The sequence below is a fragment of the Ctenocephalides felis genome, unplaced genomic scaffold, assembly GCF_003426905.1.
Source record: "Ctenocephalides felis isolate EL2017-DRISC unplaced genomic scaffold, ASM342690v1 CF-g0.4_SCAFFOLD_03570, whole genome shotgun sequence".
NCBI classification, from domain to species: Eukaryota; Metazoa; Arthropoda; class Insecta; order Siphonaptera; family Pulicidae; genus Ctenocephalides; species Ctenocephalides felis.
In genome coordinates, this window is record NW_020539724.1 from 4721758 (window position 1) to 4736148 (window position 14391).

The window sequence follows — 14391 nt, forward strand, 5'->3', positions numbered from 1 at the left end:
GCAATCACATTCCTGCTTTGTGCATTAAGTGTTTGATACAGAAGAGTAATATTGTTGATCGTTAGTATAATAAATAGAGCATGTTTTTGCCACTACGTGATGATATGGTAAGACTAACATGGGTAATTTTAATTTATGCTCATACTGGTTACTCTTTTTTCCAGAATCTTAATTGTCTTCTGATTATTTGATACTGGTACCAACATTTTGGTTGTTCATACTCTAATAATAAGTTATCAGTATAGCAGCAGTGATTGGTAAGAAAAGCTCTGATATAAGATACTGAAAATTCGATGAATTATTTGAGATATTTACCTCAATTTGGTTTTATTTATTAAAAGATGTTCAATATCAAATCAACTTTTTCCTTAATTGAATTTCCTACTTCTCCACCATCTACATGCAGTAGATGGTGGAGCAGTGTATGTCAATTATCTACAAAAGCAGTGTAGGTCAATTATCTTTCGAAGAGTATTGAGGTTATTTTCCCCAGGGTTCCAATAGAAGCATTACTCAATAATCGAAAAGTATCCACAAATATGACTCAATACACACACCCTATCGATAAAATCAGTCAATGTGACGGACATGCCACATACGAAGTTGGGCGTGTTGCATTCATGCGTCATCCGATTCGCGCCACCAAGTTCATATGTCCGCATTTAGTAGATACCCGAAAAATTACTAAGAATTTAGGAGAATTTTGTGTCAGAACTCTGGTAATTGAAGTCTGGTTGTAGTAGACACACCTGTTTGGGAATGAGGCAGAGGTAAAAAAGTATGTTTTGGAGTTAATAACAGTATCGCGTGCGGCGGAGTTGGCGGTATTTTTAGAATATCATTGGCGGAGTTTGTTTATTTTCGTGAATGAGGTAAAGTCAATCATAACTATTGATCTTGCGGCGTACGAACATTAATTTTCAGGGAATTAAACATAGTTCATGGCAAGGATCATTTTTTAGAAGTAATATCAAGATCTTACTAAAGTCACAAAACAACTTGATTACTAGTTCATATAATTGGGACAAATAAAAGTTACAGAATATTAATAAAAGATTTTAATTGAAGACTAGAGAATATATTACTTGAAATTTATAATTATTACTTTTACTCTAAAGGGAGGAGGGTGATCCTAAATATCACCAAGGGGAAAAGGGGTCCAAAAATCTTTAAAAATTGATCACGTGATTAATGGACGCCCCTTAACATCTTCAGAATCGGTCAACTAGTCAACTATCATATTCAATTATTAGTAGTCCTATTTCGTATGAGAAACCTTATAATAAATTACAAAAATCTTTAGTTTATTGTTTATATCAAATATCAATTCCCTTCCCCCAAGAGCAAAATTGGATTATTATTGCGGAAGAACAGATGCCGAAGTGAAAGGCAAGGCCTCCTCGTGAACCACACACAAAGAACGTAGCGAAATCTTTTTATCGTATCATTGCGACCGTTCTTTGGCTCAAAGAAAATATCGATTCGAAATGCGTTTGTAACGAGATTTAAACTCTGTGTATGAAATCTTGTGTACTCGAGAACGACGGTCTCTACTGGATGAATCACTCTCAGGCTGTGAGAAATTATAATTGTTGAGCAAACTTGCTCACTGTTCATTAGTCACGGTTGTTTTATATAAGAAAAGCAATTTTTATAGTCTGAAATGCAGGTCGAATGGGAAAATTAATTTTAATGATTTATTCTTGGGAATTGGTAATAGTCTCTATAGTCTAGCGAACAAAGAGAATCATCTAACTTTTAGTACGAATCGATGCACATTTTTACTCATATGTTTGTGTAAGTACGATGGGTTCTTCATATTTTTATTTATTATAAACTTATTTTTAGTCACGATTATTTTACATGAAATCCATCAATGCCACTTTTTCGAATGAATTTAAGAGAAAGCTTTACAAATTAATAAGATCTTCTTGGAGCTTTACACAGGATGTCCCAGAACTCAACATTAGGCCGAAACTTGGTGATAGTATTGGCCGTAACTGTCCTGAAAAAAATTAGAAAAAATATTAAATTTACGTGTTTAGAAATTATGAGCTTTTAATTCAATCTAGTACTTTGGTGCAACTGCCATCATTATTCGGTTATTGCGTTTATTTTTATTAATTTTATTCATTTAAACTTGGGATCCGTAAAGGTAAATAACATTTTAATGATTACAATAAAAATAATGACACCGTTTTTGCAAGTTTTCAAGAAAAGTTCTGTTGATTAAATTATCAAAAAATTGGTCAACTTTGGAAAGGCCCTCTTTTAAAAATAAATTCACTGAAGATTGTTAGCAAGTTTTGCCAAGATTGTTAAATGGTAAACTACTTGATAGTAAAAATAAAACATAATAAAAAAAATAGTAAGAAAATAAAAAGCAAAATATTTTATATTATAAAAGCTCATATACATTCGTGTGTGTATATTACCATTTTGATTACCTGCAGGTGTGTATTACCACATGTAATTACCTCCACTAATTTGCTTTATTCCAGTTTCCAAACAAAATCGACAAAAAAGTACATGTGTACAAACTCGATTCATTACAAAACACGCGTTCTTATCTGCGGTCTTACCTCAGGACAATACGGGCTTATGTGTCATCCGCCTCCCGATGCGGGTACCCATCATACTTTCCAATATAAAAGCACTATGTGCTAATAATAAATTATCTAAAGCCCTAAATCTATTATTCATGATTTATTCGTGTGACCGCGTTGATTGATTGTTGATTCGTTTAATGAAAAAACCAATTAAACGGATCAATTTAATTTTATTGATGGCAGAAGACTTGGATGGCTTCGCCCACGGGAACTTTGACGGAGACCCGGGATGACGTGACGAGTCAGGCGTGAGAAATTAACGAAAAAGACGTTCGATTATTATTTATTGTGCAGATAGAATATAGAAGGAAACTTGTTTGGAAATAAATTTTATGAAATTATAATTGACACTTGAATAGGGAAATAAATTATATTTAACTGGTAAAATCGCATACTTAATGAAATGAAATATTTATTTGATAATCGTCGTATAAAAAAGTGTACTAAACTTGTCTAAAATAAAACTTGTCTTCAATGCCTTTCGACACTAAAATTACTACCTATTTTGAGCTTGTTATTTCTCTTTAGTCTCAACATATTATCTAATTTTCACTTAAAAAATTTACATATGTATTCATGGGATATATTGCATAATTTTTATATTTATTTATATGATAATACAAATATTTATTCCCTACGGCCACCCAAGAAATAGATTTCTAAATGCAACTCAGATAACTGCACTGAAATATACTTACAGTAATCTACGAATGTGAATTATTATTTTATTTTTATATTATTTTGAATATTAATGTGACTATATCTCGCGTTAGGTGTTTTGCTCAATATCCTATCAACGATTTCGAAATATTTGTACTTTCTAGTGACACTATTTAAACGATATCACGACTTAACGATAAATAATATAATAATATATTCATGTATATATATATATATATATATATATATATATATATATATATAATATAATTTGAGCACATAAATATAAATGGTTTCCTGTAAGATCTTTTATAATAAAAAGAAATTGAAATATTTTACTACATATTGAACTGGATGGAAAAACATTAACTTTAATATAATTAAGAGAAATCTATACTCACATTCACATCCTTTTCTGTAATTTATTTATATTACAGAAAATGTATTTTTTTTTGCAAAAAAAATATTTGCTTTTTTCTTATGCCTACTTTTCTAAGATTTTTTAAATAAATTCAGTAGGTAAATATATGAAGACAATATTCAAAGAAAAAACACACTTTAAAATAAAAAAAATACTACATTAGTATATAAATGATTCCGAAATTGACATAAATTTATACAAATTTATAATTGTTCCTATTACATTTCTGATTCCCCTTTTGCATCATTTTTATTATAAATAATGCCAAGATTGGTAAAAATAGTATCATCAAAGTTATAGTTCAACTATGAATGATTGCTCTAATTACTTCATGAAAATTTCACTTTTTCTTACTATATTTACTTTAGATCACAACTCATTGTATAACACAAAATATATCTTTGTTTTCGAGATAAAACAATATCTATTGACGTCTGCATGATCAGTACAAATTTTATCTTTTCAGTCAGTATCATTCGATTAGTTCACAAAACCGTTTAATGACCTGTCTTGATTATCTCTACAAGGCTTTGATTATTGATAAGATACTCCAATCAAATTTCCAAGTTTTTCGTTCATTTTAAGAAGAAAAATACATATGATTCATAATTTTAATTTTATTCGAAACGTTGGCAAAAAATTTATTCATCAACATATCCGTTATCGAACGTATCTTGATAATTTGATTACTTGTTTGTAGCGAGTGGCCTTTAAAACGTTCTTGAAAGTTATGTTTGATAAAAGATTTGGTTCCTTGTTATGAGTTAATATTTTTATACATGTATATTAACATTTGAGATAATCGTTGACAAAAATTTCAAATTTACTTGGTGAATGTTGGAATTTGATTAACAAAATTGGGTTTGCATTGCTTTCTCTATAAAAATAAAATCGTGAAACATATTTCTATATTTTACATCTATCTCTTCGTTAAAGACGATTGTTTGTTTTTCGGTATTTATAATAATTTAAAAAAATCTGTTATGTATTTTTATATATCTGTGATTTGAGCATACAACTCATCACTTGTTCAAATATTATTATCGATGGATTCAGACTAAATAAAAATCAACATTTGTGTACTGGATGCGTGTGACTAACATAAGTTTGTATATATTACTCTTCGTTATGCACACCTTGATTATATTTATGTATATATATATATATATATATATATATATATATTTGCAATGAGCAAGCTAGGTAAACGCCGATATAAAAATATCAAATATAAATGTATTTGATATTTAACATTTTCCAGACAAGCCAGAAAGATGATTCAGTAGAGATTTATTTTTAAGTTACCATTATAACAAATTTTATAAATAGAATGTAAATCGATTTTTTCGAGACAACATCCACTGTTTAATTCTATTATTTTTATTTGTCATCTAATGACAAACAACTTTACATCATAAAACTGGTAGTTTTAACCTTAGACTTTATCTAGATTTCAGTCACCTTGCGGTGGAGATGACTAATAAGATGCAAGATCTCCACACGATGAATCAACAAATGGACTTTCCTTATGATTTCATTTCAACTCCTTGTTTGAGATATTGTTGTTTTTTACCTTTTATTATTTATATCAATTTGTTGTATTCTTAATAGGGTTTAAGATTATCAACTATTTGCGATTCGTAAGCCCGTGGGTAGGTCGATTTTAAAGGATCGGTTCTTCGGTTATGTTTGTATAGTCTTTTGTTTGTACTTGTTTAATTTACAATATGAATATGAGTAATGATTATCGAGAATAACATGGTTAAATATGACACATTAATATTTATGTGGCTGAGTGCCGGAATTGATAACTAATGATAGCTTTTGAGAAGAAATTATTAATATGAGTTAATAATTCTTACAGTACTATTTCTACTAGAAACCTAACAATATGTGATTAAATTTGTTGAATATATTTTATTTATTAAATTTTTCTTTTTCCAGGAGGACACAAAGAATTCCATCGTAAACACAGGGAATTCTGTGAAGATACATTGTTACCAAATGGATCAAACAGTGGCGGGTCCAGTCCAGCTGCCAGAGGTGTGCTGGGCTCACCTTTGCCTGGAAGCCCTCTGTCGGACCCCATTCTTGAACCCGCAGGTAATTAAATAAATTAATAAATAATAATAAATTTAAATAATAACTTTTAACCCCAAAAAATAAATTAAATTTCTATGCTATAACATTTTAACGGGACATTTCATTCAAAACATAATTTGATGCACAGATGCCCTAAATCGTTCACAGTTGGCAAATGTACTTAATGAGACGTTAACAAGCCGACTCTATGTCATTTTGTTTCGCTAATGCATTTGGCCCAGATTTTATATTGAAAACACACCATTGGCAATAGAGGCCATTTGTCTACCCTGGTTAATTTATAACTCACTCACGACTCATTGTGTATTAATTCGCCATATTAATCCTTTTATTATTATTAAAATATGATTCACATATCTCCAATGTACATAATTCAATTAAGTTTAAAGTATATAGTTCGCGTATAAACATAATATAAGACAATGGTCATTGTGTTAATAGCATTGAAATGTCAAAAATTAAATAATGATACATTCAAACGATTGAATATGTATGTAATAAAATAACAATAAGCTTTGTTATTCATACCCCATGCATATAAGTTATAGCAAAAGTTCAATTGATTAGGTGTTGGTTCTAATATATTTCTGTCGTAATAAATTTCATACAAGGTTTGTATCATACTATTCAATCAAATGATTGAATCATAGCTTTATCATGGAAACATATCATTAGTTCACGGGAAAAAGAAATATAGGTGCAATATAGTGAATCATAGCTGCATATTGAAGAGTTCGGAAAGTACTATAATTTTTCTTCAACCCAGTGGGGCTTATAAATAATTTATCAATTGTTTTTTCAAGTAGTCATAGCTGTAATTAATATAATAGGTTTATAAGTGCGTGTAATGATGGGCCAATCAGATACGAATGTACAGTTAAAATCTTAAAGAATATTTATTGAATATATCTAGTACTTTATCAAAAACTACACTTAATAACCAGACATTTTTTAAAAATTTTTTTGTATTAGTGAAATAATCACTTGGGATGTCTTTATGCTTCCAAAGTTTCTAAAGAATTTTTGTCTAAAGAATTTTTTGTCTGACTTTCAATTTTATTGATAGTTCTATTCCTTCCAGATATTGACAATCATCCTGCATCAAGACTATTCCCATTCCTCTATCTAGGCAACGGTAGAGACGCTGAACATCCGACTTTGCTCGGAGCAAACAGAGTTCTATCAGTTTGCACAGCAGAACCAACGATATGCACATCAGCCAGTAGTGATGACAACTCTCTACCATCATGTTCTTCATCAGATGATCTATCAAATAGCCCTTCCTGTGCTTCATTAGCATCTTCTAGTTCTAGTACATCTTTGCCCTCAAGTCCTTGTTCGACGACATCATCGGCGTCGACGAGTTCTTGTTCGAGTACATCTTCATCAGTGACGCATAAGTTACTACCTGCTTCGGATTCGGCGCAGCAGAATTTGAAGCAGTATTTCGAAGAAGCATTCGACTTCATAGGTAAGTGGGAAGGAAATATTTTTTTGTTTTTATATTTGAGTATCATGGGTTTTCGGAAATTTACGGTTCTATAGGCAAGTGCAAGTTTTCATTTTATACAAATTTTTCCTACACTATTATTTTTCATATTTTGATTAATTGCATCAGATATGAGCATTTATTTAATGAAACTTGTCTAATTGATCCCAATGTTGGTGAAAGGATACCATGTCTTTTAAGAGACATGGTATCCTTTACCAAGCCTTACATTTTTCTTGTTTCAAAAGCACTGACTCATGCACATGACTCCACCACAAATAGTAGTGATAAATCCTCCACATATTCTACTTTTACACCCTTTCGTCCTGTGTCTTATCTTTTGACGGTTGACTAGTTCGCGTTCACTCGAATCACTCCATTGCGGGAGAATACGTTATCTTTCAGGACTATTATTAGTCTGTCTGTCAGAAACCACCTACTATAAAATACAAATGCAATGTGACATATACATTGTGTTATCTAAACTCGATTCTAGATGCACCGTTTTGACTACACTTCCGCCCAGGCGTATATTCTCTGCGATATGACCCAACATATACAAAAGCGTTCTAGTTTATTATACACCCGCATAGGATATTGCGAAATCATGAACTTTCAGATAAAATAAATGGACTAGAACATAAATGTCAGAGGCGAAGTAGATGGATGGAAAAATATAATGGTTTGATGGATACAAGGTCGTCTAAATCCCTAAGGCACAACAAACTAGCTTGTGGCATTGTTGACTGCTTATTATCTGGTGTTATTAATTAAATGGAGTCTTTTGTCATTTGCATGAAAATTCAGTTTATGAATTCTGTCTTAAGCTTGAAATATAATCTAAAAGTCTAGCAAATAATTCATTAATGGAGATAACTGCAATTTTAATTTGGGAATACATTATGGCCATTATTAGAGCTTTTTGTAGGACTGAGTCCAACTCGGGTTAAGATTTATACCAAAATCTTTTTGACTCTATATGGCTAGACTTGATTTTTTTGGCCTTTTCATGGTTTTTAGGACTTGTTGGTGAAAACTATATTAAACTTTCATAACTTCAGAAGCTTGCTTATTATCCACTAAAGAAGGTAATAAAACGTTATGGTACCATTTTTTTTTCTATTACCATTCTGTCAACTTCAATTGAATACAGGTCAGACAAAAAAATAGGCATCGATTTGCTTAACCATTTCTGAAACAACACATATTTTTCTCCAAACTCACATCAAATAATTTCGCACATTCCAAATTAGTGATATCATTTCATAAGAAATTCTCAAACGTCAAATTATCATTAAATCATCTTATTTACAAAAATCATCAACGTTCTTCTAACTATCGTAACCCGTTAACAAATTTATAAACACACATCGTAACATTTGAGTTATTTACCACAATAAAATCTATTTGATTCGGCGCGCGTTAAAGCTATTAACACCGTATCGTTTACCGTAGTGAGCAATTAAGATGAAATGTACAATAAAATGATTTGAGTCATAGAAATGAGTTTTGTAATCAATAAGAATTATAAATGTAAACTATAGAAATGATTCATGCCTGTGCAGAGGCATTTGAAGATCGAGAAATATTATGGAAGAAATTTGTCAAGGAAGTGATACTGGGAGACAGAATAAACATGATGGAGAATCAATTATTTATCAAGTCGGAAATAGTTGAATTTGATAAGTTTAAACTCATTGGTGGACTAGTTATTCTTCCGCATTGTTCACAATTATACGTCAGCCTTCGGTGGACAACATCGATCTTAACTCATTCTTGCAAAACAACACATTCTCCTCAAACATCTTCTCCATAAACACCAGATAATTTATTTATAATTAGATAGAATTATGCTACTTATTGCTCTATATTTAAAAGTAATATAAACGCATTTTTTCTAACACACAATAATCATAAGGGTTGTCTGTAAACTTGGATGATCAAATACTACCAATATTAAATTTTTTATTAGAAAATAAAGAATCCTCTTTCAAAGACATCTAGGACCAATTTCCGAGCATCTCGAACCTAATCGACACATCAACATCTCCAAGACCGCTGCCGAGTTATCACGTGACTAATACTCCAAGACACGTGCACAACTCCTGCCCCACACGTGAAACCACCCCCAAAAATTTCATCCCCTGCTTGCACGTTTTAGATGACGTCACACATCCCTAAACTGCCGATGCCCTCGCCGTGCATTAAACGTGTGCAAGGGTAGTTCTCAGCATCCCTGAGCAGAAAACAAGGAAAATGTGGATGATGTTGCGTCGTGAGTCATAACTATGCACAAAGCCGCCTTTAGGGATAGATAAATGGAGAAAGGGAATTGACAGTATATAATCGTAATACCTTATCAGTTATTTTTTTATATAAAAAATCCGTTTACTGTACACATTTTGTGTCAATTTTCTTATCTAATCATTACTGTGACAAATATTATTACTCCCAACATTTTCTCAGAAACCGTTTTAAAGAAAGTTTTCGTATGATTCACTTCCAGACTTTTCATATATACAAAATACTCACTGTTATCAGTTTATCACCTATAAAAAAACACGAAGAACTTGTGACTAACCGTTAGTTTTTTTTAGATATGAAATGTGTACTTAAGGGGAAAGAACTCATATTTATAGCTTGATAGGAAAAGTATGTTTGCATTAAGGGTTGCCTAGTTTCCGGCAGGAGAAAATGATAATTACAAGTAAGAGAAGTATCGTCATTCTTTGAAAACTTTTTATGTGTGATTAGATTTATGTTGTTTTCATATAAACAATGTTTCACAACTTTTTTCTTCATTTTTTATTCAGTAACATTGGCAAACTTTCAGTAACATTAACTGAAAACAAAAATTAGAGAAGTTGAAATTAATGATATATTATATAGTTTTACCCAAAAAAAGAGGTTTTTCAATTTAAATAACAAGTTTAATAAACTGCATGTTTAAATTTTAATTACTTGATGAACTTCTCTATATTATTAATATTTATATGGAGCATAATATAATTGAGAATAACCAGTCTGTAAAAGTATATGGGCTGTGACAACCGTTACATGAATAAAAAAACGATATAGGAACTACTTACGCAATTAGAAACGTTAGATTTTATATTTTTGTAATTATATGCATGCATTTCCTTAATAATAATTAGTGAGAATAATAAGAAAATATGAAATAGACTTCATATTTTTTTCAATTTTTATACTAACAATTTGCTAACCAAACTATTTACTTTTTCTATAATTTAAATCTATGATTAATATATTCTGGGTGCCCCTTTTCCGCCTCTGCCAAAAATTCTTCTTTTGTTTACCAACTAATTCTTAATGGTTTCTCTGGATGCTGCTCTCGTTTGCAAAATCGAGTACGCCCCGTTTACTTGGGGTGGTTTTTAGGTACATACAAATTTACAACCCTCGCCAGTTTGGAATTATTTCGTTCATCCAAACGTCCTGCCTATGATTCATACGTTTTTGTGCGTTTGATTTTTTTTTTGCCCTTTGTTAAGGGTTGTTTTAATCTACTAGCAATGTGAGAAGAGATATAGAGTGAAAAGATATATTAATATGGGGAGGGATTTGATGGGATCTGGCAAATATAGCGGATTTGAGATTATTTGTTATAATAAATTTAGTAAATAATAAACCTACTTTTAGTACCTACTTACAGAATTATATTTCTTATTGCTATTATCATTATTTTTTATGAGATTTTGTCATTAATTTATATGAGATACACATACACAATTATAATTTAATTTGCAATTCTGTACAACATAAACTTTAATAATAGCATTGTTGAGTGTATAGCAAAGTTTAATTGACGATTGTTACTTTCTCTACGAGAAATCTGAAATCAATTTCATTGCGATTTGCAATAATTAATAAGGTAATTAAAATTATATAATTACTATCCTGTAATTGGTTAGAACATGGAATCAAACACATCACAAAATTACAGTAGTATCACAAAACAATATATCTTTAATAGTTACTCGATGTCTTTTTCACAAAATTTAATTTAATTAATTATAGTTTTTGTTTGGTCTATTTTAGACATGTGTATATTCTCAAAAAATCCCTCATTCACTCATTTCCTTCTTCCATTAAGATATTAACCAAGTCACCCATTAAGGGGACATTTGCTGATGAAATTGATAATGTTTCATCTCCAAAAACATGACTTAGTTCTCAATGACGAACGTAACTTCGTTTCATCATCGTCACCCTTCCATATCTATAACGCACATAATATTTGGCCTAAACGATTTATGGTCATGTAGCGTAATCTTAGAAGCTTCTGATAGAGAATACGATCACCTAAAAGGGTCCATTAATGTAAAGAAACAGCAATAAAGATCAGTGACAAAGGAATAAAAGATTTTTGATGTGGAGAAACCAGAGCTAAATGAGGTATGAGTAAGAAGAAAAGTGTTCAAGCGTCATCCCTGAGTCATCGTTTTAATGAACAGAGGGAAGGTACTTGGTAAAAAACAAATGTATAGTTGGATTTCAAACTGTGAAAACTCCAAAAAACATATATTTTTGGTTTCATAAAATAGCATTGTGGTTATTAAAATAAACTTGTTTTAGAATCTATTTTTACTTAGAAAAATTAACTAATATAATTTTTTTTTCGGCAAAGCCAACGAACATACCTAGCCAAAGTATAGGCCAATTTTATTTTTGTTTCTTTTTGGTTTTTGAACAACAATCATCAGAACTTGAGATTCCTATAAGAGGTTGGGCTAATTTGACGTAATATTACGTAGGTTCTACAGATGGCAACCAAAACAGTTGTCTCATCTCTTCGCGATAAATTTTATTATTACAATTTCTGGAATAAGGCGAATAATTAATTGATGCAGCAATACCAGATGAGGGCTATTTTCACTTACAAATATATTGATATCTATATTTCCAAGTTAAAACCGATGTCACTACTGCTTGACATCAGGCTCCTGAAAGCAGGATCGACCCCGGTCAGTTTGGAGTCACCAGTTATTGCAAAACTGTAGATTGAACAGATTGATTTATTGTTTCTATATTATTTGTGTACAACTTTTAAAAAAGCTCGATGATAATCCGGATCATATTGTTTGTGAATGACGCAATGAAATTCGCCAACCACCGAACCTTTATTACCAATTTTCCACTGCCGTTGTTCTGCCATCAACAAATCATTAACAGGCCAAAGTGTATCTGACATTTAACTCGAGTATTTGCGCAAACTACCTTCTGGTTTCTATTAACGACAGGAAAAGGAAGGCCGTTATGGTCGGGGAGATGACAGGAACCGGATGCTGAAGCCGTTAAACACACTCTTCTCATTCGGCTGCACGTGGAGTGCATTTCTTTACGCAGGGGTTGTTTGATGACTCATGCTTAAAAGTTTGCAAAATTTCGAAGGGGTGCTCGGAGATTAGTCCGACGGTTTCTAGGGGAATGAATTTAAAGCATTGTTTGCATACGGACCGACATCGTTTGTTCCGCAGCTTGCAAACAGGACCCGAGCCCGGGATAAATTCATTGGATAATTTTATTCACAGAGGGAAATTTGCAAGTCACTACATGTGGTGGGATCGAAACGTTGAATATTGATTTATGGGATGTAGTGGATCACATGTAGTAAAATGCTTTTAACCTTTCATGGGCCCGCGTAACTTTCAGATTGCATTCCAAATTTTTCGATATTTTACCAAATAATTATGAATTCACCTTATTATTAGATTATAATGATTAGAGTATTAAAAAATCTGTCAACCAACGCTTTAAGTGTTTATAGATGATTGATTTTTTTTGCATAGTTTTATTATCAATCAAAATAATATACATTTTTTTAAGACAATATGATGTTGGTGTTAATGCATTTAAGAGATTATCTCCTATGAGATATCTCTCTTTTTTTTATTTTTGACATTTTATTTAAGATCGTATGGCCATTTTTTTTCAATCTTCGTGTGGGATATTCCTCGCTTAACTCTTTTAAATATATTTTATGTTAGGGTGACCCGGTAGTTTTTTGTGGTATTTTTTGCCCCTCTCTTTTATCATCTCATTAATAGTTTTTATTTTTTGGTCTTTATGTAGGGTGCCATTTGTAACATACCAGGGTGCGTTCACAATGCATCTTAAAATTTTCGATTGCGCTACTTGTATTTTTTTTATATTTGAATTGCTTGCGCACGCCCATAGCTCTATGCCGTATGTCCAGATTGGGATAATTATTGTTTATGATTGAATTTTATAAATTTATTATTTCAAATTAGTATCAACCAAACTGCATCAAATCATGCAAACAGCTTTATCCATGTGCATATTAGATATGAAATCTTAAATAGAGGTTTTCGCTTTTTATTTGCATATATAGGCTTATAAGTACTGATTTTTGTTCCTCTAATTTTTTTGCATGCAGAACAAAAATTCGGCCAAAATGCTTCTAATTAATTGTCAGATTGCGCAATATTTTCTTTATTATTAACAAAACATTTATTATATATCGATCAAAAAGAGATTTTACATCATTTTCCCATCCAAACTATATTGTCATGCTTCAATTTTGTACAGAACACAATTTTTATTATAATTATGCAAGCTACGTCTAACTTTTATGAGTAAAATAATTTATTAAATATAGAACATATTTTTAAATATATTTTTATGAATATGATTTATATAAATAAATATTTTTATATTATTGCAATTATATCAATTGGACTCTATATTCCAAATTTTCTAAGAAACAATAGAATTGACTTCAGTTTTAAGAAGAAAATATTTGATTTTCTATTATTATATTTTTATTTCTGTTAATTTACTATCCAGGAATCAGTTCATTTTTTTTGCGTAATACACAATTTTTTTACCTATTGTTTTTTCAACACCTTATTCCTTATCTTCCAGTTATCTTCACGTGTTGTGATTCATAAAACCATTATTTTTCGATGTCCGTTTAAGTCTTACATTAAATTTTATGACCATGTCGCGTAGAATGTTTCCCAATAATTTTTCTTTATTCGATCGATAAGGTCTTTAGTAAAACACATGTATTTCGAAATGTGCGCACGTGTTTGCTTTGTATTACAAAATAATTTTCTATACATGTT

The 14391-nt window shown here is 30.8% G+C and overlaps 1 protein-coding gene across 4 annotated transcripts in view; it reads left to right on the top strand.

Moving 5' to 3' along the window:
- LOC113383732 (dual specificity protein phosphatase 10-like) overlaps positions 1–14391 on the top strand; it is a 252983-nt gene that overhangs the window by 224120 nt on the left and 14472 nt on the right. For 3 of the 4 annotated variants that reach the window (XM_026621980.1, XM_026621982.1, XM_026621985.1), the window contains 2 exons: positions 5635–5793; positions 6875–7264. In XM_026621980.1, coding sequence (XP_026477765.1) covers positions 5635–5793; positions 6875–7264 — 549 coding nt within the window. The remainder of the gene's footprint in view (positions 1–5634; positions 5794–6874; positions 7265–14391) is intronic. The other variant, XM_026621984.1, reaches the window with a different exon arrangement.